Consider the following 25,209-nt stretch of genomic DNA (forward strand, 5'->3'; position numbering starts at 1 on the left):
AGAGAGCGCTCTCTGACTGATGAGATACACAGTACTCCCCTTGAATTTTAATCTGGTGAAGACATCAGTCGGATAGTTTATATATCCATCCTGAATTTTTGATATCCTGCCAGCCTACACCCGTTTCTAAGGTGTTTGATCCAACTCTGGTACTCCTACAATTCGTTATAGAATACATGTTTCTCCTACCGCAGCAGGGGACACTGCAGTACTGACGTATGAGATAGAGTGGGTGCGTAGGAGGAGTCGGCACTTAAGTGAAAATTTCGTCTGTGGCTGGCTCCTCCCCCCTCTATCTCCCTCCAGACCCCAGTCTTAAAAAAGTGCCGGAGGAGTCGGTCTCCTCGGCAAGGTCTCCTCAGGAGACTAGGTTTTTATTTGTTTATTTTACTTTCATTCGTTTTTAGTTATGACACAGGCAGCCCTGAACAGGGTGCCTGCTTCGTTGGAGGCTCTGGAGGGTCTGGTCGGTACTGCGTGCAGCTCCCTTCCAGTACCCAGCCACCGGAGCATCGGCTCCGGGGACCCGCCGCAGCTGCTTGCAGCTAGCGTTACGGGTCCACGGCGTTTTCCCCCTCAGCCAGAGCAGAAGGTGCGATGCACCATACAGGGGGGCGGCCAGAGGAGCGCGCTGGCCGGGCAGTATCGTCGCAGCGTCAGCGCGACGATGATGTCATCAGTCTCCGGCGGGCGCGGGAAGAAGTGGCTTGTGGGAGGTCCTTCTTCCGCACAGACGCCATTGCCAGTGGAGAGGTGACTGCTGCTACAGAGGTCCGCAGGCTGGTTCACTTTCCTGCGCAGTCTTCAGTCAGCGCTGTCTTCCGTTTCTACAGGGGTACTGTGAGTAACGGAGGATTTTACACACACACACGCATTGGGAGGGTTTGTGGCTCCTCTCTCCCTGTTGACACCCAGGCCCTAGGCTTTTAATCTAAGGGGTGTTTTGTGTTTGGTGTGTGTGTGTGAGTGTGAGCCTGTGTGTCTTTGTGTTTTACTGGGACACCTGTGCAGTTATGGCTGGAAAGGGTACTTCTTCCAAGGCAGCTGTTAAGCTGTATGCTTGCAAGAGCTGCAAGGGGCAATATACACAGCACATGAAGGGTGTTTCACTCTGTGCTCCCTGTTATGATTTATCAAAGGCTTCTGCATCTGTAGTTTCCCCTCAGACTCCTCAGTCTTCTGTGGATCCTATTCACAGTGTGTTAGCTAATTTAACTGCTGAATTGGTGGCCTCTAGGAAGGACAGGGAGCTGATGCAGTCTCAGCTTTCCAGCATGGCTGCAGCGGAGCCCGTTTGGGCCAGGACACTTATTTCTTCTGTGGATTCTCTGTCTCAGTCACTGGCTGGCACTTCACAGAGGAAGCCTCCTTCACCGGTAGCTACCAAAAGGAAGGCAGGGGTGTCTTTGGCTATCCCTCATCATTCAGATGATGATGATGGCCTAGAGGTTTTAGAGGATGGTGAGTATGTAACTCCACAGGTTCAGGAGTCTCCTCAGGAGTTTTTAGATGAAGAGGACGCTCAGGGAGTGGACGGCCTTATCAGGGCAGTTAGGTCTACTTTAAATCTAGAAGAGACGCGGGCTCCGCCTCAGGTTTCTATTTTTGGCCGTGTACAGAAGACGCCAGTGTATTTTCCAGACTCGGCTGAGCTGGATAACCCGCTATTAGATATCTGGAAAGTTCCGGATAAGAAATTTCAAGTTTCTTCTCGCATTAAGTCTCTCTATCCCTTTTCCCCTGAATCCAGGGAAAAATGGGAGGCTCCGCCTACTCCGGATGTGTCTCTTTCCAGGCTTTCAAAGAAGACGACTCTTCCAGTCCCGGGGGCGGTCGGCTTGAAAGAGGGGCCAGATCGGCGGTTGGATACTACCTTAAAAACTATCTTCTCCACAGCGGGGGTTTTGTTAAGACCAGCGTTGGCTTCCGCCTGGGCGGGACGAAGAGCAGGGCAGCAATGAAGGAGGTTCGTCCAATTTTGCAATGGGCAGAAGCTTATGCGTCCAATCTCACAGCAGTGTTCCTTCCGGGGGTGGAGAACTGGCAGGCGGATTACCTAAACCGCCAGGATTTTCATCCGGGAGAATGGACCCTAAATCCAGAAGTTTTCCAACTCATCACGCGTCGGTGGGGGACTCCTCAGATCGACATGATGGCGTCCAGACTGAATCACCAACTTCCTCTTTACTGTGCCAGATCGAGAGATCCGGGAGCTTGGGCGGTGGATGCATTCTCGATCCCTTAGTTCTGGCTAGAGGGGTGCAGATTGGATGTGAGGAGAGTTTGACACGGGATATCCCCCTGTTTCCCTTCCCTGCTCCTCAGGGAGTCTTAGCTACAACTCCATATAAATACTCCAGTTTTATCAAAATGGAAATAAAAAATGTGTTCAAAACATGAAGAAGTAGACAGACACTGTCCATCTACTTCTGTGATATCCCTATAGCTATTTTAGCACAAAAAGTACCGGGTAATTGGTACGTGTATGGGCACCTTTACTCAATGACGAATCAGCCAGTGTTCTATGCAGAGGGCTTGGCGATGTACAATAATGTGCAAATGTTTTAGGCAGGTGTGGGGAAAAAATGCTGCATAGTAAGAATGCTTTAAAAAAAATAGAAGTGCTATAATAGTTTCAGTTTATCAGTTAACAAAATGTAAAGTGAATGAACAGAAGAGAAGTCAAATTTGTTGTGACCACTCTGCCTCATCTATATGCACTTCCACACAGTTTTTTTTAAGGAACTAAGCAGGGAGGCCATTCCAAATGGGATACATACGGCTGACCAGCATTCAGAACACTGACAGTGGCATTACGAAAGGGATCAGGTAAGTATACTTATAAAAAAAAAAAGGAATAGGTACAGCGCTGTACTGAATATAAAAAATATTTAATAAAATTAATCACAGTAAAATACAATCATATAATTAATAATACACACAAGACACACACACATAAAACATGCAATCTCCTTGTTATCGTTAGAACTGGTTAGTGATTATTGAATTTGCAATTGCATATATTATATGCTCCAACTTTGAGCCAGTTAGTAGGTATTAGTATAATTGAGAGTTCAAGTCCCCACATATGTGCACATTAAATGTGGTAATACTTTATTGTAATCCAGGGGTATTGTGGCTAGTGGCATCAGCGATGAAATTCTCCGACCGTTCTCACTAGGTCATATCCGAGATGATTTTCAATCTGCTGGGTACAATAGCAGCCTGGTGGTCCCCTCAACGCGTTTCTCCGCCTAAAACGATCAGCGGCTTCCTCAGGAGAAGTCGGATATGACCTAGTGAGAACAGTCGGAGAATTTCATCGCTGATGCCACAAGCCACAATACCCCTGGATTACAATTAAGTATTACCACATTTAATGTGCACATATGTGGGGACTTGAACTCTCAATTATACTAATACCTACTAACTGGCTCAAAGTTGGAGCATATAATATATGCAATTGCAAATTCAATAATCACTAACCAGTTCTAACGATAACAAGGAGATTGCATGTTTTATGTGTGTGTGTCTTGTGTGTATTATTAATTATATGATTGTATTTTACTGTGATTAATTTTATTACATTTTTTTTATATTCAGTACAGTGCTGTACCTATTCCTTTTTTTTTGGTTCTCTACTACTACTAGGGGTTTATGGTAATCCCTCTATTGGCACAGCAGCAGCACTGAATAACAATCAGCGCTCAGTATCATCCTGTGAAGTATACTTATCCCCCTCCTCCTCCTCCGCCTAACCCTAACCGTCCCTGCTAGTGCCTAAACCCCATACCCCGCTGACTTAATCTTAACTCACTGCCCCCACAGCCTAACCCTTAATAATCTCCCCCCCCCACCCCCCCTTCTCTGGCTTCACACTAGCCTGCCCTGCATACTTACCATTCTGCATCCCGGCAGTTGGGAAAGGGGGTGCTGGGATCCTAATTGATGTTGGGGTTCTGGTGTGGGGATGCTGACATAGGAGTACTACCACTTGGTAAAATAACTGCAGATTGTCAGTGGATGCAGGCTTGCTCAAATCCTTCTGTCGGTATGTAATCCGATGCTATCCAGATGGATGACTGGCAACGTGAGGGTGAGTTATTTTGTTTCTGTGCAGGGTAAATACTGGCTGCTTTATGTTTACACTGTAATTTAGGTTTTAATTTGCACACCCCACCCAAATCTAAAGCCCCATACTAGCAAACGGGGGTCTCGGACAATATAGTTAACCATATTGGGCGTAGCCGCAGGCGATATTGAACAATATCAGCCGCTATGTGGCGACGTCACAGGGACCCACTTATCATGCAGGTCGCTTGGCTATATGGCCAAATTGACCTGCATGTTTGGAAGACCTCAATCTTCATTAACTACATGTACAGAAAGTGCCTTCTGCACTTTAAAACAGAAAATATAACTCTATACAGGTTTCTTACTGGTGAGTACAGACAAATTCACATTAAAGAATACAAAGTAAACGCACAATTTTTTTTTATCAAAGAATTGTAAAAATCCTTAAATGGAAAATATAGATTGCAAATGCATCACAGGTAATGTATTCTCTGCTCTTGCGCTTCAGACTTCTGTGTACATCTAATGTAGATCTGTACACTCATCCACATGTGGAAGGATTTCCCAGTTGTAGAGTAGGATGCAGATAGCTGCAACTAAGATCTATATTGCGTCTCATCTGGCATATCTAGTAGAGCTGTCATAGCAGAGGTTTGTGTTGCCGCACAGTAGTTGTCAGATAAAATTTTGGGCCTAATTTGAAGAGAATAATAGAAAGACCAATGCTCATGATTTCAAGCCGGTTGAGTCTGATATAGATGTGTTGGTGGCACTCCCAACAGTCAAGTAAGTGAGTACATTGTATCAAAGAAGAGAAGTAGACTCTCTTTGTTGGGGCACTCTTATAATTTTTATATAAAAAGTTTTGTTATCATTTTTATATAGTATTTGAAAAAAAAAAGGTCTCAGTTACTACATATAGATACATAATTCAGTATGTATGTATGTATGTATGTATGTATGTATGTATGTGTATAGCTACAATATGGTATGGCACTTGATCCTGTGAGCCATAATATTCAACTGGCTGTGTTACTGACACTGAATTAGCAGCTGGTGATATCATAAGATATTATCAGATTTTTCTAAACCTAAAGTGAAGTTTTGGGAAATATCACTGGACCTTGAGGTAAAGGTTAGATTCGTAGAAGAGCTATGTCTTCTTTGTGCAGTCCCTAAATAGGGTGCATGCACCGCCTTGGTCAGAGTGGTTGCCTTTCTGGTATAGATCAATCCACACAGTGTATAGAGTATATCACAGGAGATACTCAGAAATTATAATAGAAGAAAGTGCCCACTGTTTTTCAAACCGTGTGCTTAGCAGTGAACAGTGGGTTGAGTGTGCCCAGGTGAAAGATGAATAACCTCAATGTGGGGTATGAGATAGTAGTGCAAGTCTGCTTTTTGCATCTGTGTCCTAGTACCCCTTGATAGTAAGAACCATAGCAGGGGGCAGGAGGGGGTACAGTGCCAATGAGAGCCTGGTAAAGGAAGGATTCCTGCATGGTAGTTTTGAGCAATAGTGTTACCCACAGAAGCCAATATTCCCTGAGGATGACCTACACATGTAGTAGTCAGGCCCTCAGTGGTTTTGCTGCCAAGATCGGACAGAATTGGGCCCATCCCATATGGTAATGCACTATATTGTGCTCACCACTGTAGTAGCAGATGCAATAAAAGAAAGGATGAGTATAGATAGGCTAATCGTGATTAGCAAATCCCGTCTTACAATTTAATCAATGTAAGAAATTATTATTTTAAGAGTAATCTCATTTTAATCACAATTTCAGTTTTTTTCATACACCTGCAGTAGATTGGCTTTTCAAGGAATTATAACATAGTCGCATACATAGTGTGTACAGTATTTTTCTATGTCGTAGATCATACGCATTTGCAACAATGTATATAACTGATACATTTGTTGCGAGAATGAGACTGATGGGCTAATATCACACCTGTTAGATCTTACAAGTGACAGTAGCAGGGTCGTCACAGGTATTTTTGCATATAGATGAGTAACTGACAATAATTTAATACCTGTATGGGGAATAGGTAACATGTATACTGTCAGAATTTCTGGCATGGAGTCCGCAATCTTAAATCCTGCAGGAAAATAATAAATAGCAGAAATACCTACCTAGTGATCAAGCTCACATACGAGCAAAACGCGGCTACATCTGTACAATCTAAAGGTACATCGTTTCTGTTAATAGAAGATGTGGATTTTTTTTTTTAATAAAGCATTGGGGGGGGGGGGGGCTTGGACTATTACAAAATGGTTTCAAAAGTTTTACCCCTTTCACACAGTTGTTTTGCTGTCATTGTTTAAACAAGTTGTTTTTCCTGTACATAATAAAAACGCTTGGTTCAAAAGTAAAATTGAACAAAACTCCTACTGAAATTTTCTAGGTGCTAACCACGGCATACAGGGCAGATTGTGTGTCAAGTGCATGTGTGCTTGAGTGGCATAAAAGATTTAGTGACGGTCGTGAGGATGTTGTAGATAATGACCACCCTAGAAGGCTTTGCACATCAAAAATTAATTGACTGTTGACTCAGCATATGCATAACTGAAATTATAAACATCAACAAAAAAAACTGGTTTGCATCAAGATAATAACATGACAAAGGTTTATGCTAAAATTGTTGTACTGTCATATTGATACAAACATAATGTAAGCAGATTCACATATTATTTTTTTCATTATTACATACTAGGTGATTCATCGCACCCTACTTCACACTGTCAAAAGGGTCTCCGCCCCCTTAACATGTAAACGCCATATAGTCAGGGTTGGCGCTGAGGGAGGGTCAGGGTGGACTGTGGAAGGGTAGGTAGGTTAGGTTTAGGCTGCAGATGGGATAAGGGGGGTGGGGGAGTTGTAGGGTTAGATTTAGCAGCACAGCTTCTTCTCCCTCTATCCCCAGCAACACAGCATGGTTTAGGTACAAACCCTTACACCCTCAGCTTCTTTCAATCACCTCTAGCTGTATTGTATATCCCTCCGCTCCCCTTGCCAAAGAACCCTGCAGCCCACCACCATCGCGGTTACAGTGCAGGGGGCATTGTAAGACAGCCAGCCACTGAACCCTCACCTCGTTGTGTGCGCTAGATAAAGGCACGCCCCTAATCGGCACAGTACCTGGCAAGCTTGGGAGGGGGATCTGGGCTTGGTGAGCGGAGATGGCTGCCTGCATAGTAAGCCATTGGAAATTTTATATTTGTAATTTAAGGGAAAATAAGTGAAGCATCCTCACATGATTATCTGCAAACCTAAAGCACATTTATGAAGAGAATTTCGTTAAACCACTTAATTAACCAATTGTCAGGTTTCTTTTGAATTAGGTAAAGAACATGTATTTAAACTTAAAATCAGAACATCAGGTCAGCACCATTGGTGACATTGCAGCCAGCCAGTTCAACACTGATTCATCACAGTGGCTGTTCTTTGGAGCTGCCCCATGTACACAATTGGTCATTTTACATTTTGCAATGTGGCTGCTTATATCTGCAGCCGCCAGGTGGTATGTCCTGCAATGCGACTGATCAGCACAGTGACAAACTCTGGGGGAGGATCCACTGGAAGGTCCCTGTGAGAGCAGTAGCTGTGGGAAGTATCTCATCCTGCAGTTGTATTTGACTGGTCGCATCGTTTGCGACTAGATCAGATAATGCACTTGCTGATTTGGATCCTTGATAAGCAGACTTCTCTCCAATTCTATGTGTATTCACCTAATCACGGGTCCATTTTTGGCCTCTAATTAAAAAGCACGATGATGACTATTGACCAAAGCGGCATTGGTTAATAGGGTATCACCCTAAGGTTCTACATGCTTATTTAAGATCACTCCATAGAACGTTCTTATTGGCGGAGCCTCTCAAAGAAGATTAATTGTGCCATGTGGTCACTAATTTGCCATTGATTTAAAAACTGTGGCCTTATGAAAAGTAGTATATTTCCTGATAATAGTGGAGCATGCTGTAATTCACAAGGTTGGAGAGTGTTCTAACTGATCATGTGTTCTGTTATAGATAAAGAATGCCATCCTAATTTTTTTTTTTTTTTTAAAGGAACTATGATGATTTTTGTTTGGGGGGGGATGTTGCAGGGAGGAGAGCGATGTACTTAAGCACGGATCACTCAGCATGCATCACTGCACACCCGCGATGCACCCCCGATGTGTTCTTATCGATCCTGTGGAGCAGCGTCTTGTCTGTGCTAATAGACAAAATGCTGCAATCTAAGCATTGCCATCGATATACCCTGTTCACATGGAGTGATCCTTGCTTGCTTTCTAAGCAATCTAGTCAGATCGTTTAGAAAATAGCCCCAAAATTGCCCCGTGTGCTACAGGCCTTACCCCTCACTTTACTCAGATGGTTGATGTTCATACCCCAGATGGAGCCCTCCTCATTTAAGTGAGTAATAGGATTAAGCAGCCCATACACGCTGCGATGCGGGCTGTCCGATGTGTGCTTTGAGGTGCGCGCTCCCGCGGCACCTCATCGCACAGTACAAAAAGTATGTGCTTGCACTTAGTTTTCATCGCATTGCATGCACAACGCAAGCACAGGCGATGTGATGAGTGCTAGGTAAGCACGGAACGCACGCCCGTATCGGGACGTGTATGGGCGGCATTACTCTGCTAATATCCTACTGTATTGTATTGCTGCTGAGAACAATAGGATAGCCATGGTGAGCCATGACCTAAGGAACAAAGTTGACAGGGGCTCCAACTGTACAAGTGATCATGCAACATCCTCTGCTGCAGGAGTGGTTCAAACAAAGCATGCAGAAGGCATTGTGTGTAGGAAGCCGCACGGATTAAGAGAATAGCTGCGTCACACATACCAAGCATTGTGGCCTGCGTAAATAGCCATGGGCTGCAGGCAATGCATTGCCCACTCTACAGAGATTCTAACCATAATCATTAGGTTTTGGACCTTAACACCAAGTTACGGCATCATTGATTAGGCACTGCATTAGGACACCACCATTATGTATTTGCAGTAAAACTTTCTTGTACAAAGGGTTTTTAAAGCGGAACACCACTTCTTGCTTTTTGCTAACAATTGTTTTGTGTTTCTCTTACAGATCTAAATATTTCAGAACTGCTTCGAGGGGAGAGCACTATACTATTGAGGTTGGTTTTAAGCTGTTTACCAGCAAAATGCTTTTAAAGCAATAATGTCAAAACCGGTCCTCGAGATCTAACCGTATTCCAGAGCACCTAGCTGGTGTACAGGTGTGGTAATTACGAACTGTCACATTTACAAACGTGCTGAAACGTTCTACAGATTGTGGCCTGGAAAAAAATAAATTAAATGTTTGTAGATATCGTGGACCGGTTTGGCCACCCCTATTTTAATGGATTTGGGTCATAATATCAATATAAGAATTGATTTGTCACGTCTTTTCTATCCTTGCAGAACTTTCATTGACTTTGTAATTACAGTATATTGTGTATGTATATAGTTTGGTATGTTAATATTTTGGTACATATTATGGCCAGGGAAACAAGAACCTAAAAGTTCAGAATAGTGTACAGTTTTTGCTAACACAAATTTGAACTTCCCAATCTGGGAACATCAGCTCTGATATTCCCTACCGTGTTATCATAAATTTACGGTGTGCATTGAAAATTAAGGGTCACTGTAATATGTTCTCCACACCTATATCCAGTTTTGATATAACGCAATGTCTATGTAATCTAGTTTCCTCTCACTATCTAAACACCTTCTGGTAGGTTAATTGGATTTTTAAAAAATAACCCTAGTGCTTGTGTTTTTGTGCATGTGAATATAGGGAATATAGATTAACTCCACTGTTAATGACCAGGGGCCAGATGCACGAAGTAGGGATGCCAATCCCAGAGCATTTTTTCAGCCCCAGGAATCGGATTGAAAAATGCTTAATCCCGGGATTGGCATCCCTAAAAGAAAATTGCCGGATAGGCTGCTTGCGGCGAGAGAGTCCTGGCGGTGAGCTGGTTCCGGTGCTGAGGCCTGCACAGTGTCACCTATGAATCATGCTGCAGTGACTGCACGCTGGGTCGGGAACAGCCGGGCAGGGTCTGAGTGGGTGCTCAGATGCTGCCCGGTATTGGACTGCATGCGTAGTCTAATCCCGAAATACAGGGATTGAAATCATGGACGTTTTGGGGGCAAATTCCGGGATTGGCCACCCGAGGACTAAGCTTCAAAAGTGATAAAATGGAGAGTGATAAACAGCAAGCCAATAAGCTCCTGCCTGCTGTGTTTTGAGGGGGCTGATTGGTTGGTCGTTTATCACTCTCCATTTTATCACTTTTGTAGCTTAGTGCATCTGGCCCAAGATATGCTCTGTAAAGGCCCCCATACATTAGGCCGACTTGTCCTAAGGACAAGTCGGACCCAATTTTCCTGCGAACCTTCGGCAGCTCCCCTGGAGGCTCACATACAATATGGCACTTGATGTTTACATGTGATAAATCGCATATAAAAAAACCGGGGAGCTGCAGGGTGGTGTGGGGCAGGTGCAGTGGGTGTACCGGTGGGGGGGCAGTGGACGGTGGCCCGGGTTCAGCTGTGAGCACACTCAGCTAATCAGCGTCCTCCATCCTGGCGGCTGCTGATTGGCTGAGAGTGCCCTATCTCAGCCAATCAGAACTTTGAAATAATGTGTCAAATGATGGTCTGGCTTCTAACAGCCGCCACTGCACACTGATGATCACGCCCGCCCTCCGCCCCACTGTTCTGATCACCGCCGCGGCCGCACGGCTTTCTCACCGGCACCACCCCACTGCACCCGCTGGCTACTCATTTGAGAGCCGCCACTGTCCACCCACTGCAGGAGGTCGGACTTCATTGTACATCCTGCACGTCCGACGTGGATCGGATCGAATGTCACACACATGCAATTTTGGGCCGATTTCACACGATTTATCGGCCCAAGTGACGAAAACGCGTAGAATCGGCCCAAAATCGCATAGTTTATGGGGGCCTTAAGTGCTGTGGAATATGTGTTCTGTGTAAAAAAAAAAAAAAAATTGGTACTTATGTAGTATCTGGGCTGCCGATTTCTAAATCGGGTCGGATCGGGAGATCGCATCGCATCGCATGCGACCATGCGATTCGATGCGATGCGATGCGATGACCCGATTTTTCCATAGGAATCAATGTTAAAATGGACTGAGTCCATTTTAACATGGAATTCAATGGGAAAAATGGGTCCTTTTCATACCCCTACTATCCAAGTGGGCATGGAGTTGGATATAAACCTGTGGCGAGCGTAGCGAGCCACCGAGCCCGAAGCGTGGCGAGCGAAGCGAGCCCCGCGAGGGGACGAATACCGTCCCCTCGCGGGGCTCGCTTCGCTCGCCACGCTTCGGGCTCGGTGGCTCGCTACGCTCGCCACAGGTTTATATCCAACTCCATGCCCACTTGGATAGTAGGGGTATGAAAAGGACCCATTTTTCCATAGGAATCATTTTAACATTGACTCCTATGGAAAAATCGGGTCATCGCATCCGATATCGGATGCGATGCGATGCGATATCGCATCGCATCGCATCTGATTGTATGCCTTAACTTAAGGCATACAATCAAAAAATCGGCAGCCCAGATACTACATAAGTACCAAAAAATTATGCCATTTATTTTTCCTTTAGGCTTTTGTTAATGTGCCCTTTGAAAATGCCTTTTAAAAATAATAATTTGTGAGCAGTTTTAAATCGAACCCATATATTTTCTAATTTTTTTTTTTTTTTTGTAAATTGTTCTATTTCTCATGCACAAACTCCTATTTTATTTTAAATAAACCTCATTTTATTTCAAAACCTATACAGCAACTATGTAATTGATACAATTTGTTTTAGAATGACTGGTAGAAAATTCTTATTTAAGGCTAACCATGTAATATTATTTTTTTTTACTAGTTTGAAAATCTTGTAGAGAGTGATGAGGTATGTATGTATGTTCATGATTGTTGCTTATTTTGATAGATACGTGTTTGTTTTTACTATATATTTTTTACTTTAAAATATATTTTTGTTGCCTTCAAATTGGTCTTTGAATAAATATATAGATACCTGCCACAATTATGTATTATGTACATTTTAGGAATTTTAAGTACAGAAGAAAGCTTCAGGCTAATATACGAAGTCCTCTTAACTATTCACAACAGGAATAGTCAATCAGGCGCAAATAAAGGGAGTATTACAAATACATTTAAAATAGGACGTTATTCTATAAATGGGCTGCTCTCCTATAACAACCAGGAAAGTTGTTAGAATAAAAACAATACAGGAAAATATATACAGAGGCAAAGAACCCTTGCGTATATCTCACAGAGAGCGCCACACATTGGATTCGCTTTATCAATAAAAAATGGTTTTATTATATAAATGGTATTAATAATGGTATATACCCATAACAATAATTCACATAAAAAACATACAATGAAAATATTCCCTAAAATTATTAAAGACAGAAAAGAAGTTTGGCCAATATTTTATCACAATTACCGCATTTCTCAGTCCTCTTTTTAGCAAGAGGACGAAGTTATTTTGTAGAAGCTTGGTAAGGATGTTTAATGAAGGAAGATGGTAGGGTGTTTAATGAAGGAGATGGTAATGTAGAAATGTCAAGCTCACCACTGCGCCGGGAGGAGATGATATTAAGCTGAAGCTGACACTCTCACCGCTGTGTCGATTTCAGGGCTCAGCAGACAGCTATCAGCTACCCCGCACATGCCGCCAATTGACGTGCCGCTGTGAAGATCTTTAGCAGGGAACGAGCTGTCTGCACTCAGCGGGTAGTGAAGATGAATAACACTTAGAATGCTGAAATCAGCCCTTGTTGGAAAATGTGGATAATTCACACCAGTGGGTCTTGATATTAGGCAGGGTTGCCGACAGAAGTAATTGACGGGAGCTCACTCACCGTTCCCCGCTCAGAGGCAGAACAAGCTTTCAGTGTTTTTTGCTTACTTATTGTGATAGTTAAATTAAATAAAAGGTTATTTATCCCATAATGTTAAGAAGTAATTTAGCTTTAAAAAAAAAAAAACCATGTAAAATAGATTTGGAAGTCTATAAAATAAGGGTACTTATGTAGTATCTGGGCGACTGATTTTGTGATTGTATGCCTTACCTTAAGAGTTGATTTTATATAGCGCGGCGAGCGCAGCGGAAAACATTTTAAGTAATCCGCGGCCCCTCGTCGGGCTCGCTGTGCTCGCCACGCTTCGGGCTCGGTGGCTCGCTGCGCTCGCCACGCTTTATAACATCAACTCTATGCCAACTTGGATAATGGGGAAATGAACAGGACTATGTTGACATTGAATCCTATGGAAAATCGCATCGGATCGCATGCGATTCGATGCGATTTTTCCGACCTGATTTTAAAATCGGGCGCCCAGATACTACATAAGTACCAAAATAAGTTGTCCAGGGTGCAACAATAAAATTATTTGTTCATATGGAGCATAATGTACAGTATGTAGTTCATGAGATTTAAAGCAGTGTTAACTCATAAAGTATTACTTTTAAATATGATAGATGTATGGACTTAAACGCTTTTAATTGAAATCCGTTTATATAGCTTGTCCTAATTGGTACAAATATACTTTACAAATTGTCTTTCTGTGTGAATAATTTAGTTTTTCTTTTTTCCTTATAATTGAAACAGCTATAGTCATGAAGGTGTTATGTTCAATATACCTCTATAGTAATATACACTTGCTGTCACCAATAACATTATAAATCTCTACTTTGTATTAAAATGTTTTGTTATGTGTTATTAGGGGGAAAGCCCAGGAAGCAGCCAAAGGTGAGTTGCCGGTTTGCGATCACTAAACTTTTAAATAACGTTTTATAGCACTCCTCCAATATGACTCAAAGTGCTTTATATTTGCTCTTCAAACACAAGATACAAAATAAGCATAACAAAGAAGAACTCTAAGCATTTGGGTTGTATTTTATTAGGGACTAAAAGGACATTAGTGAAATGCTTGGGTGAGCTGGTAAGTCTTAAGGAAATGAGTTCCATCATTTACAGATCATAGTAATCGAGCAAGGCAGTAAGAAATCTAAAACTGTGTCCCGTATCTTGGTATATGGGGGGATAATTCAGGCCTGATCGCATGGCTGAGAATTTGCAATGAGGGCACGATAATCAATTGACATGCGGCTCATCTGATTCCTTTAGTAGTACTAATGCGACAATGCTTGAAATCCCAATGGGAGAGCATATCTATCCGTATCCACCATTTCATACAGGTTTCATGTGTAGATTTATGCAAATGAGATAGTTTCATAGGGTAATACAGTTTTAATGAAGAAATATATACAATCACATAAAATTCCACTTCTAAAGTTTACAGCTCAAACAAGGAGTGGGCATATAGTACCAGGTAGTGGCCCAAGCATCTTGCTGGTGGTCCTCTCCTGTCTGCTGAATCTGGATGCGTAGGCTACAACGAGGCAATTTGCTGACAGTAGAGCACAGTCAGATGGATCTCCAAGCCACTACCTGGCCTCTACATACAAAAAAAATACAAAAAATCTGAAGGCAGACATAGCAACATATAAAAATTGACATTCGTACAATAACATTAACAGGGGGCTGAGGAGAAAAAGGGTGACTGGGTAGAGAAGCCATCCAGAAACCTAGGCGCAAATGAAAAATACAAAGGTAAATAGGTAATACAAAGGTAAATAGAAAAAAAACATGTTAGGTATGTTATAAAGAAATGGCATACAAAAGTTACCCAAAAAAGTTTGATAACACACTATTGCATAAAACCTAGATTGCATAACATTATAAGGGCATAGTCCCCACACCTAAGATCTGTAATGGTATTGTAACTTCTTTCAACATGGGCTATCATTTTAGAAGGGGTAAGGGATTTGGGAAGAATTGGACAGTGGCTGAACTTTGTGTATTTAACATATGGCCAGTGATGTCTGCAATGTGATTGGAGAGTGGATGGGCAATGGTGACGCAGGTCCATCTCAGGGCATAGTGGAAGCAAACTTCCTGAAACTTTTCAAATTACACTAAATATGTCAAACTAAATCCCCTGACGTTTAGGACAGCAAATATGAATTTCCCCAACAGAGCCTAGTGTTCGGCCAAAATCCTATGCATATGTTTGGGGGTGAGATATATTCTCTGAATCTGTTTAACCAGCATTTCTGAATAGTACATGCATTTAGAAGTCTTCCTCAGCAAACACCATAAGACTTTTATACCAAGAGCAATTTGTACACACATTTGAAAGATAAGGTGAAACATTGGAACATATGTATCAAGCTTTGAAAAGTGATAAAATTAGGAGTGATAAAAAACCAGCCAATCAGCTCCTATCTGTCATGTTAACCCCTTCCCGACATTTGACGTACATTTACGTCATGGTCGGGATGTACTTCCCGACACATGGCATAAATGTACGTCATGACTTGTAACTGTCACCGCGTCTAGAGACGCGGTGACAGAGGGACGATGTCTGCTGTCCCTGACAGCAGACATGTCCCTGCATGCCCAGGGGGGGCGGCGATGCCGCCCCCCCGTCGGCGATCGCTGTGATTGGCTGTTCAGTGTGAACAGCCATTCACAGCGTTTTCCTGTGTTACCGGCGAATCAGACGCTCGGTAACACAGGTGTCAATCACCGCCGGGCGTCAGGGGGCATGAGGGGGTCATCGGTGACGACGACACCTCACCCCACCTGCCCCCAAGGCTGTGATTGGTCCGTGGGACCCACGGACCAATCACAGCCAAGGCGCGTGATTTAAACTAACGGTGACTGCGCTGCAGACGCCATTCCGGTCTGGAATTGCGTGCAGAGCGGTCACCGTGCCAATCTGTCGTGATACATACCTGATCCTTGCCTGAAACTTACCTGATCACCGCTGGTAGCGTGCTGCCAGCAGCTGGATACTTCCTGGATTTTGTGATCTTGTGACTTCTGTGTGTGTGCTGCTGCTGCAGTGTCATAGAGTCACAGATCGTGACAGATCGTGACAGAGAGGGCTATATTTTGTGTCTGCTGCACCCCCTTTTGTGCTGATCACTATATCTGAGGTGATCAGCAACTTTTTGGGGGTGCAGAGGTTTTTTTTTAATATATATACCTGTCAGTTGCAGCAAAGGTTGTGCTGCCTGTGCAACTGACTGCTGCCCCCCCTTTTGTGCTGATTGTGCTGATTAATTAACTGATCAGCAACTTTTTGGGGGTCCAGGTTTTTTTTTTATATATATACCCTGTCAGGTTGTGTGTCTGCTGCCCCTCACTGCTAATCAGTGGTGCATCACTGCATCACTGATCTGCAGTTTTTTTTTTTTTTTTTTTTTTGGAGAGTGCAGTGGGGTTTTGTTTTTACACCCACGTTGCTTGTGTGGGTGTCCTGTGGCCACTGATCAGTGACGTACAATCACTGAACAGCATTTTTGGCACAGGTTGATATCATTTTTTTCTGCAGTTTTTTTTTAAATTGTTTTTTTTTTGTTTTTAGACCCACGTTGTTTTTGTGGGTGTCCTGTTGCCTTTGAGCGCTGTTCAGTGACGGACGTTACTGACCAACATCTGTGCTCAATTTTTGGCTCAGGACCTTTTTTTTTTTTTTTTTTTTTTTAACCCCTTCAATTTTTTTTTTTTTTTATTGGGATAAAATTCCTGTATAAAGTATTTTTTTTTCTGCACTACATACACACTACACACTACATACCCCCCGTGTTGAAATAAAGTTTGTACCCCCCCTACACTGTACACGTGTTGAAACATTACACTTACAGAAACACAAAAATAAAAATGTCATCCCAAATGTCATCCCAGTCATCCAGAAGAATGTATTCAGCGGAGGAGGCATATGCCATGCTTGCCTCTGACTCTGACACAGCCAGTGATGCAAGCGGGGAATTTGAAGGATTCGCCTTAAGCTCCTCTTCCTCCTCTGCTGATGAGGGACCCCCTCAAAGACGCCCCCGTAGAGCAGCTGAGACCCCCCCCCCCCAAATGATTGATCCCGTATGGACCCCACCACCAGACAATTTTGAGCCCTAGGTTCCTGAGTTTTTGGCCATCCCAGGAATCCAATTTGATTCAGCAGGTCTCAGAGAAATTGACTTTTTCAAATTATTTTTCTCTGATGATTTTATAAATTTAATGGTGGACCAAACTAATTTATATGCCCAGCAGTTTATTGCTCAAAACCCCACGTCATCATTTGCTAGGTGGACCCCTGTAGATGCAGTAGAGATGATGACGTTTTGGGGTCTGGTGTTACATATGGGCATAGTAAAAAAGCCAGAAATTAGGCAATATTGGAGTACAGATGTTCTGTACAGCACCCCATTTTACCGTATGGCCATGACTCGGGCTCGTTTTGAGATAATCCTTAAATTTTTACATTACACCGATAATACACTGTGCCCACCCAGAGATGATCCCACCTTTGACCGGCTATTCAAAGTCAGGCCGGTCATTGATCATTTCAGTGCCAAATTTGCAGAGATGTACATCCCTGAAAAATTTATTTGTATTGACGAGTCCCTTATACATTTTAAAGGAAGGGTTAAATTCCGCCAGTACCTTCCCAGTAAGAGGGCAAGGTATGGCATAAAAATGTATAAGCTGTGTGAAAGCACCTCAGGGTACACCCACAGGTTTAGGGTATATGAAGGGAAGGATTCAAGAATTGAACCGCCAGAATGCCCCCCCTCCCTCGTAGGTGTTAGTGGAAAAATTGTCTGGGATTTAGTGCACCCCTTCCTGGATAAAGGTTATCACCTCTATGTGGATAACTTTTACACTAGCATCCCCCTGTTTAAGGCCCTTGGTTCAAGAGGTACAGCAGCTTGCGGTACTGTGCGCAAGAACCAAAGAGGCCTCCCAAAAACGCACATTGCCCAAGTACTGAGAAGGGGTGAAAGCAGGGGAATATGCACCGAAAATATGTTGTTGGTCAAATATAAGGACAAGAGGGATGTCCTTATACTGACAACAATTCATGGAGACAGTACCACCTCCATCCCTGTACGAGGTACCAGTACCCACACCTCAAAACCTAATTGTATCCTAGATTACAATAGGTACATGGGCGGAGTGGATCTTTCAGATCAGGTACTGAAGCCGTACAGTGCCCTGCGGAAAACAAAAATCTGGTACAAGAAGCTGGCCGTGTATATCATCCAGATGGCACTGTATAACGCTTACGTGCTATTCCGTTCTACCAGCCAGAGGGGGACATTTATGCACTTTCAAGAGGAAGTCATAAAGGGCCTAATATTTGGGAACGAGCAGGCAGAGGGCCCCAGTACTTCTAGTACTGGCCCCCGTATTGTACCAGGGCAGCATTTTCCTGATGAAATCCCCTCCACTGGAAAAAAGGGCAGGACACAAAAAAGGTGCAAAGTTTGCTATAAAAAGGGAATAAGAAAGCAAACTATTTTCCAGTGTGACACTTGCCCCGACAAACCCGGCCTATGTATAAAGGAGTGTTTTAAAATATACCACACATCTATGGATTATTAGGTTCATCATTTCACCGTGCTTCGGGGGTCTTGCTAATGCCACATAGCACCCACCATTCATTCCACCAGAATCTGAGCCGCAAAATCCAAAAATCACTCCTTCCCTTCTGAGTCCTGCCATGCACCCAACTGGTATTTTTTGGTCACATGTGAGGCATTGCCGTACTCGGGAGAAATTGGGGCACAGATTTTGGGGTGCTTTTTCTCCTTCATACCTTATGTAAATGAAAAATTTTGAGCCAGAACTGCATTTTTGTGTAAGAAAATGTAATTTTTCATTTGCACAGCCCAGTTGTATCAAAATTGGTGAAACCCCTGGGGGTTTGAAATGTACACTATACCCCTAGATGAATTCCCTGAGGGGTGTAGTTTGCAAAATGGGGTCACTTGTGGGGGGGTTCCTAACTTTCAGCATCTTATGGTGCCTAGAAACCTACATGGTGCCTAAAAAATAATCTCATAAAAAGGAGGCTCCAAAATCAAGTAGGTGCTCCTTCTATTATGAAGCCTGTGGTTTGGTCAACGTGCACACTAGGGCCACATATAGGATATTTATGAAAACAAAAGAATTGGGGGAATCAATTTTTAGTCACATTTCTCTAGTAAAATGTACTGTGTTCCTTAGAAAAATGTATTAAAATTGCAAATCTGCAAAAAAAATGAAATTTTGAAATTTCACCTACACTTTGTTTTAATTCCTGTGAAACACCTAAAGGGTTAACAAACTTCCAAAATGCTGTTTTGAATACTGTGAGGGGTGCAGTTTTTGAAATGGCATCATTTATGGGGGTGTCTCACATACAAGTCCCTCAAAGTCTCATCAAAACTGAACTGGTCCCTAAAAAAATCAGTGTTTGAAATTTTCTTGAAAATTTGAGAATTTGCTATTCATATTTTAAGCCTCCTAGTGTCCAAAAAATTTAAAAGGAAGTTGAAATAATGATGGAAACATAAAGTAGACATATGGTCTATGTTAGTTATTAACTATTTTGAGTGGTATGATTATTTGTCTCACAAGCAGAAAATTTAACATTTTGCAAATTGCTAAATTTTCCATTTTTTTACGACATTTTGGTATTTTTCACAAAAAAACACAGACTGTATCGACCCAAATTTACCACTAACTTGAAGTACAATGTGTCACGAGAAAACAATCTCAAAATCACTGGGATAAGTAAAAGCAAAAAAAAGTTATCCCCACTTAAGTGATACATGTCAGATTTGAAAAAAAGGGCTCTGTCAGGAAGGCAAAAACTGGCTGTGTCAGGAAGGGGTTAAAGGCTGGGTTTGGAAACTGACAGGTAGGAGCTGATTGTTTTCCACTCTACACATTATCACTTTTTGAAGCTTGATACATTTGGCCCATTGTGATGTATTATCATCTTGGTTGCTGAAGTGGCTGGCTTCAGTGCGTATGCAGCTTAGAGTTGTCAGCCACCACAGCCACGGACACAGTAGTCTCTGCTATGGGGAATGGGTAATGTCGCCAGCAGCTTTTGAAACCAATAGCACACCCAGCATATCTGTGTACTGTCATGTAGATAGCCGCGCCATATTCACAGGTGGTATGGAAAACATGCACTGGTGGCAGATCTCATTGACCAGTTTGCCACCCATTCGTTCGTTAACTTCAGATTTATCCAAGAGGACAGTGAATCAGTTTAGAAACTGCTTTCAAAGATAACTGAGCAGAAGGCAGCCCAACTGTACTTATTGTCGCCAAAGCATACAGGGACCATGGCCCTTTTTCAGATCTGATCGCAGTACAAATTTGCTCTCAAAATGGGTAAAACCATGTGCACTGCAGGTGGGGCAGATGTAACGTGCAGAGAGAGTTAAATTTGGGTGGGCTGTGTTGAAACTAAAATCTAACTCGAAGTGTAAAAATAATGCAGCCAGGGTACTTATGTAGTATCTGGGCTGCCGATTTCTAAATCGGGTCGGATCGGGAGATCGCATCGCATCGCATGCGACCATGCGATTCGATGCGATGCGATGCGATGACCCGATTTTTCCATAGGAATCAATGTTAAAATGGACTGAGTCCATTTTAACATGGAATTCAATGGGAAAAATGGGTCCTTTTCATACCCCTACTATCCAAGTGGGCATGGAGTTGGATATAAACCTGTGGCGAGCGTAGCGAGCCACCGAGCCCGAAGCGTGGCGAGCGAAGCGAGCCCCGCGAGGGGACGAATACCGTCCCCTCGCGGGGCTCGCTTCGCTCGCCACGCTTCGGGCTCGGTGGCTCGCTACGCTCGCCACAGGTTTATATCCAACTCCATGCCCACTTGGATAGTAGGGGTATGAAAAGGACCCATTTTTCCATAGGAATCATTTTAACATTGATTCCTATGGAAAAATCGGGTCATCGCATCCGATATCGGATGCGATGCGATGCGATATCGCATCGCATCGCATCTGATTGTATGCCTTAACTTAAGGCATACAATCAAAAAATCGGCAGCCCAGATACTACATAAGTACCGCAGCCAGTATTTACCCTGCACAGAAACAAAATAACTCACACATCTAACTCTTTATATACATGTTACATCTGCCCCACCTGCAGTGCACATGGTTTTGCCCATTTTGAGAACAAATTTGTACTGCGATCAGATCTGAATAAGGGCCCGTATGTACTATGTGACATCTTAGCTTTTATTTAAAATGGTATATGTTTTTTTGGGGATGTAACATAGAGATCTACATTAGAAAGTCACTTTAAGGTTCACAAAATTACAACCTTTAGATATGTGTGTTGTGGTTTTAATGACCCATTAACAGCTGTGTATTTGTCCCCTTGGATGCTTTAAAAAGTGCAAATTTTGTCCTTGATACATGACCATGTAAAAGTAATGGTTTGGCTAGAATCCCAAGGACACCCAATCGTGATCATAACTCCTCAGTCGCTCATTAGTTACACTGCTTGCCAGTAAACGGCTTAAATTGGAGATTAATACTATAAAAAGATCTAACCTTTCACAAACTGTGTTTAATATCCCTATATATTTAACAGATTTGCAGGCTTATCTTTGAATACAAATGTAAGAAAGAATATCATTGAGATCCTGGCATGTAACGTGACTGTATAATATACAGTATACATGCATTCTGTCTTACAGAGCAGTGTCTGTGTGTTTGCAGAATTTGCCGCTGGCATGTCTGCAATTTTATGCAAATGCCATTACAAGCTCTTCCTTGCTATACAGCAATGTGTCTGAATGTGCTTAGGACTACGACAACCACTTTGACATTGAAATACTGCATGTTTCATCTTTAGATCATTGGTCGCATCATAAATGCTTGCACCAGCCATATGATACAACCTATATAAATAAAGCACCAGTGTATGCAACTGCTTCAGCATTACACCTGTGACAGAGCCATAAGACAGTCCATCTCCATGTATCTGAATATCCATCTCCCTGTCACTAACCTTAAACACCCAGCACACTTTCATTACACCTCTGCGTGTGTACGTCTTCTGCAACTCTTTACAAAAGCATTTTGGACATATGCGCTGTGTGACCTCCATGCATGTATAAAACAATCAGCTTCTATATAGTGTGTGTCTGAGTCATGTTTCAAACTCCCCTCCCTCTTTGAATTATTGTTTTAATAATGTTTTAAAAATGTAGAACTGCAGTGGATATTATACCTTTAATCAGTGGTTCCCAAACTTTATTAAATCACGGCACCCGCGAGCAGGGGTCCTCAAAACTATTTTGTTCTGGGACCCCATCAGACAATATAAATAATTACAGGACCCCCAACAAGTTACTGCAGAAGGTCATCACGTCACATGAGTGGTCAGAAGACAGCACATACATGGCAGCACTGTGGAGGCACTAAATGATGTGAGGAGTCTAAAATAACAAATAATCCAACAGATTTTTCCGACTCCCTGAATCATCCGGATGGTCAGCAACATCGAGTCGCGACCCCATGCTGAGAAGGTCAGGGCCCACTTTGGAGTCAGCACTGGATTTGCCTATTGTAATGACTAAATAAAATGTACGATGGTCTTGGACCATCAACCCAAGGAACCCCAGGGTGCCACAGCACACTGTTTGGGAACCACTGCTGCAAGTAGATAGTTGTAGAATATAATTTTATTTTTTGAATAGGCTTTTCAGTTGGCAATGTAGCTAACATAGATAATGAAGTAGGTGTTACAGATCATTGCCATATGCCTCGCTAGATGCAGCGTACGCACAATTGTACATTTCATTTTGTTGTTTTGTTTTTATTCACAGGCCCTTAAGTGAGGAAGAAATATTGGATTTGAAGGAGAGGCACTACAACTCTATAGTTGAACGTCAGATAGGTGATGATATCAAGATACAAAATGAGGTAATGGAATTATAGCTTGCCATAATTAATATTACTTTTAATATTTCCAGGTTTCACAGGTTTAAATTGCTTATACCAATTGTTAGTTAACTCCATTTTGTTCAATGCTTGTCTCTGACCTTTGCCCTTAATAATTGTCCAAACACTGCCACACAAAATAAAACTCCTATTTCAGTAGAATATTCGTCGGAATGTGCTTAGATAAGGGATATTTGGTAGAATATAAGCTATGACTTACTCATGGTTGATAATAATGTGCTGGGAGTTATTGTTAGTAGAATAAAGTACTCCCTAATTTGTCCCATACACTTCTGATGTAGATAGGTGTTGAGATAAGGTTGATTACCTCTAATGGTGTTTAAACAATTAGATTCCTTTGCTATTCGACTGATGGTGTGTACACACGGCTATGGGGTGTACACACGGGTACAATCAGCATAAGATTTTGACTATATAGTCAAAATCCCATGCAGATCATATGCAGATCTCGCAGAATGCACAGGTGTTTTACCTTGCGCTCCCGATGCGCGCTCCCGTGAAAGCACAAATCGAAACCCAGATAGACAGTATATGTATGTATGAATGTAGATAGCATGAATTGTATGTAAAAAGTACAGAGTTAGCAAAGATTGTAGCACTCGAATCTTAAGTCGAATAGCAAGGGGATCTCACCGTGTGTACACAGAATTAGAACAGATCGTCGCATGGCAAAGGAATCTAAGAATTCGAGTGCTATGCAATCTGTACTATCTACATACAATTCATGCTATCTACATTTGATTTGCACTATATAGTCATTGCTGCACTATCTATTTTGGAATTTCGATTCCAACTGAACAGCAGCGTGCGTCGGCATCTAATTGGGATAAAAAGCTTTAAACATGTTCTATCTCCATTCGATGTCTATGCAGTCCCTATTCGATTTTTACTATATAGTCAAAATCGAAGGGTAAATTGCACTGTGTGTACACACAATTCCTATGCATATGACACCGAAAACAGATATTTTAATGTAGCTTTTAGAAATTCAGCTAGCTTAGGAAATGTATGATATGCTAATAATAGTGCGACCATTACTATTGTGACTTAATAAAAAGCTCTGCTCTTCCTGTGTGACAGGAGAATGACTTAGCTTACACGTAACCCTTCCTATAACTCATTAAGGTGCCCATAGCATGCCTTGCTATGTGTGCTCCTGCGAGCATCCCTTCGCACAGCACATAAAGTCTGGGCAGCATTTGCTTTTTGAACTAGCTTCAGATCACATTGCATGCAAATTGCTGAATTTTAATGCTGATTGACTGACAAATGTGTTATGAACTCTGAGGGGTAGATTTATTAAGCTCGGTGAAGTGTCTGGTTTTTATCACCGGCCAATCAGCTCCTAAATGTGAAGTTACAGGCTTGATTTGAAAAATGACAGGTAGGAGCTGATTGGCCGGTGATAAACAGACACCTTTATCACTTCACCAAGCTTAATAAATCTACACCTGATACCCCAGTGAGTGGATATCATTATGCAGATCTTGTGTGTATAGTCATGTCTTGTGATTGGTTACATCATCTGCTGCATCCAAGCATTTTTTTTATTCTGATCAAGCTGTTCCCTGTATGTTATATCTGAAGCAGAATCTATGGTGCCTTATAAATAATGATATAAACAAGGCAGTAATGACTTTATGATACATGATTTGCATACTGCTAATATAAAAGGTTTTTCCTTTGTGTTAAGGAGAGTTGTGTTATATTTTTTCTTTCTGTGTTCTGTCAGGCTTTTTAATACAATCAAATACAATCAAAAGGGTTGATAACAGCCCTTTTATTGCTCCGTTTACAGAAATAAATGTGAACCACATAACTCAATCTAATACTCTGTTACAACATAACAATTTAATGTATATTATTTACAATTCAGGAAGCACATGACTTGCTATATTTTTTTTTTCCTTAAAAAAAAAGTCTTAAGTCCTCTTAAAAATTACTACTGGTATGCAAGACACTCAGTTGTCCCACAGTTATGGATGGGAGTGAATGGGTGAATCATGAAAGATTCTTATAAACCTGTAGAAATTGTCTATTTGGACCAAATGTCCATGTACCTTTTAGGTATTTTCTCAGGTTCATCTACTAACTCAGTGGTTCCCAACCCTGGTCCTCAAGTACCCCCAACAGTGCACGTTTTCCAGGTCTCCACACAGAATCACAAGTGCTATAATTAGCTCCACCTGTGGATCTTTTGAAATGTGTCTGAATGAGTGCACCTGC

General features: G+C 42.3%; 1 protein-coding gene across 2 annotated transcripts in view; it reads left to right on the forward strand.

Annotated features, from left to right (window-relative positions):
- Positions 1-25,209, forward strand: part of AP1AR (adaptor related protein complex 1 associated regulatory protein) — a 53,843-nt gene that overhangs the window by 14,664 nt on the left and 13,970 nt on the right. For both annotated transcript variants that reach the window (XM_083178258.1, XM_083178249.1), the window contains exons 2-5: positions 9,171-9,219; positions 11,992-12,018; positions 13,860-13,885; positions 22,848-22,944. In XM_083178258.1, coding sequence (XP_083034384.1) covers positions 9,171-9,219; positions 11,992-12,018; positions 13,860-13,885; positions 22,848-22,944 — 199 coding nt within the window. The remainder of the gene's footprint in view (positions 1-9,170; positions 9,220-11,991; positions 12,019-13,859; positions 13,886-22,847; positions 22,945-25,209) is intronic.

This window comes from Crinia signifera, chromosome 1, assembly GCF_055691185.1.
Source record: "Crinia signifera chromosome 1, ASM5569118v1, whole genome shotgun sequence".
Taxonomy (NCBI): Eukaryota; Metazoa; Chordata; class Amphibia; order Anura; family Myobatrachidae; genus Crinia; species Crinia signifera.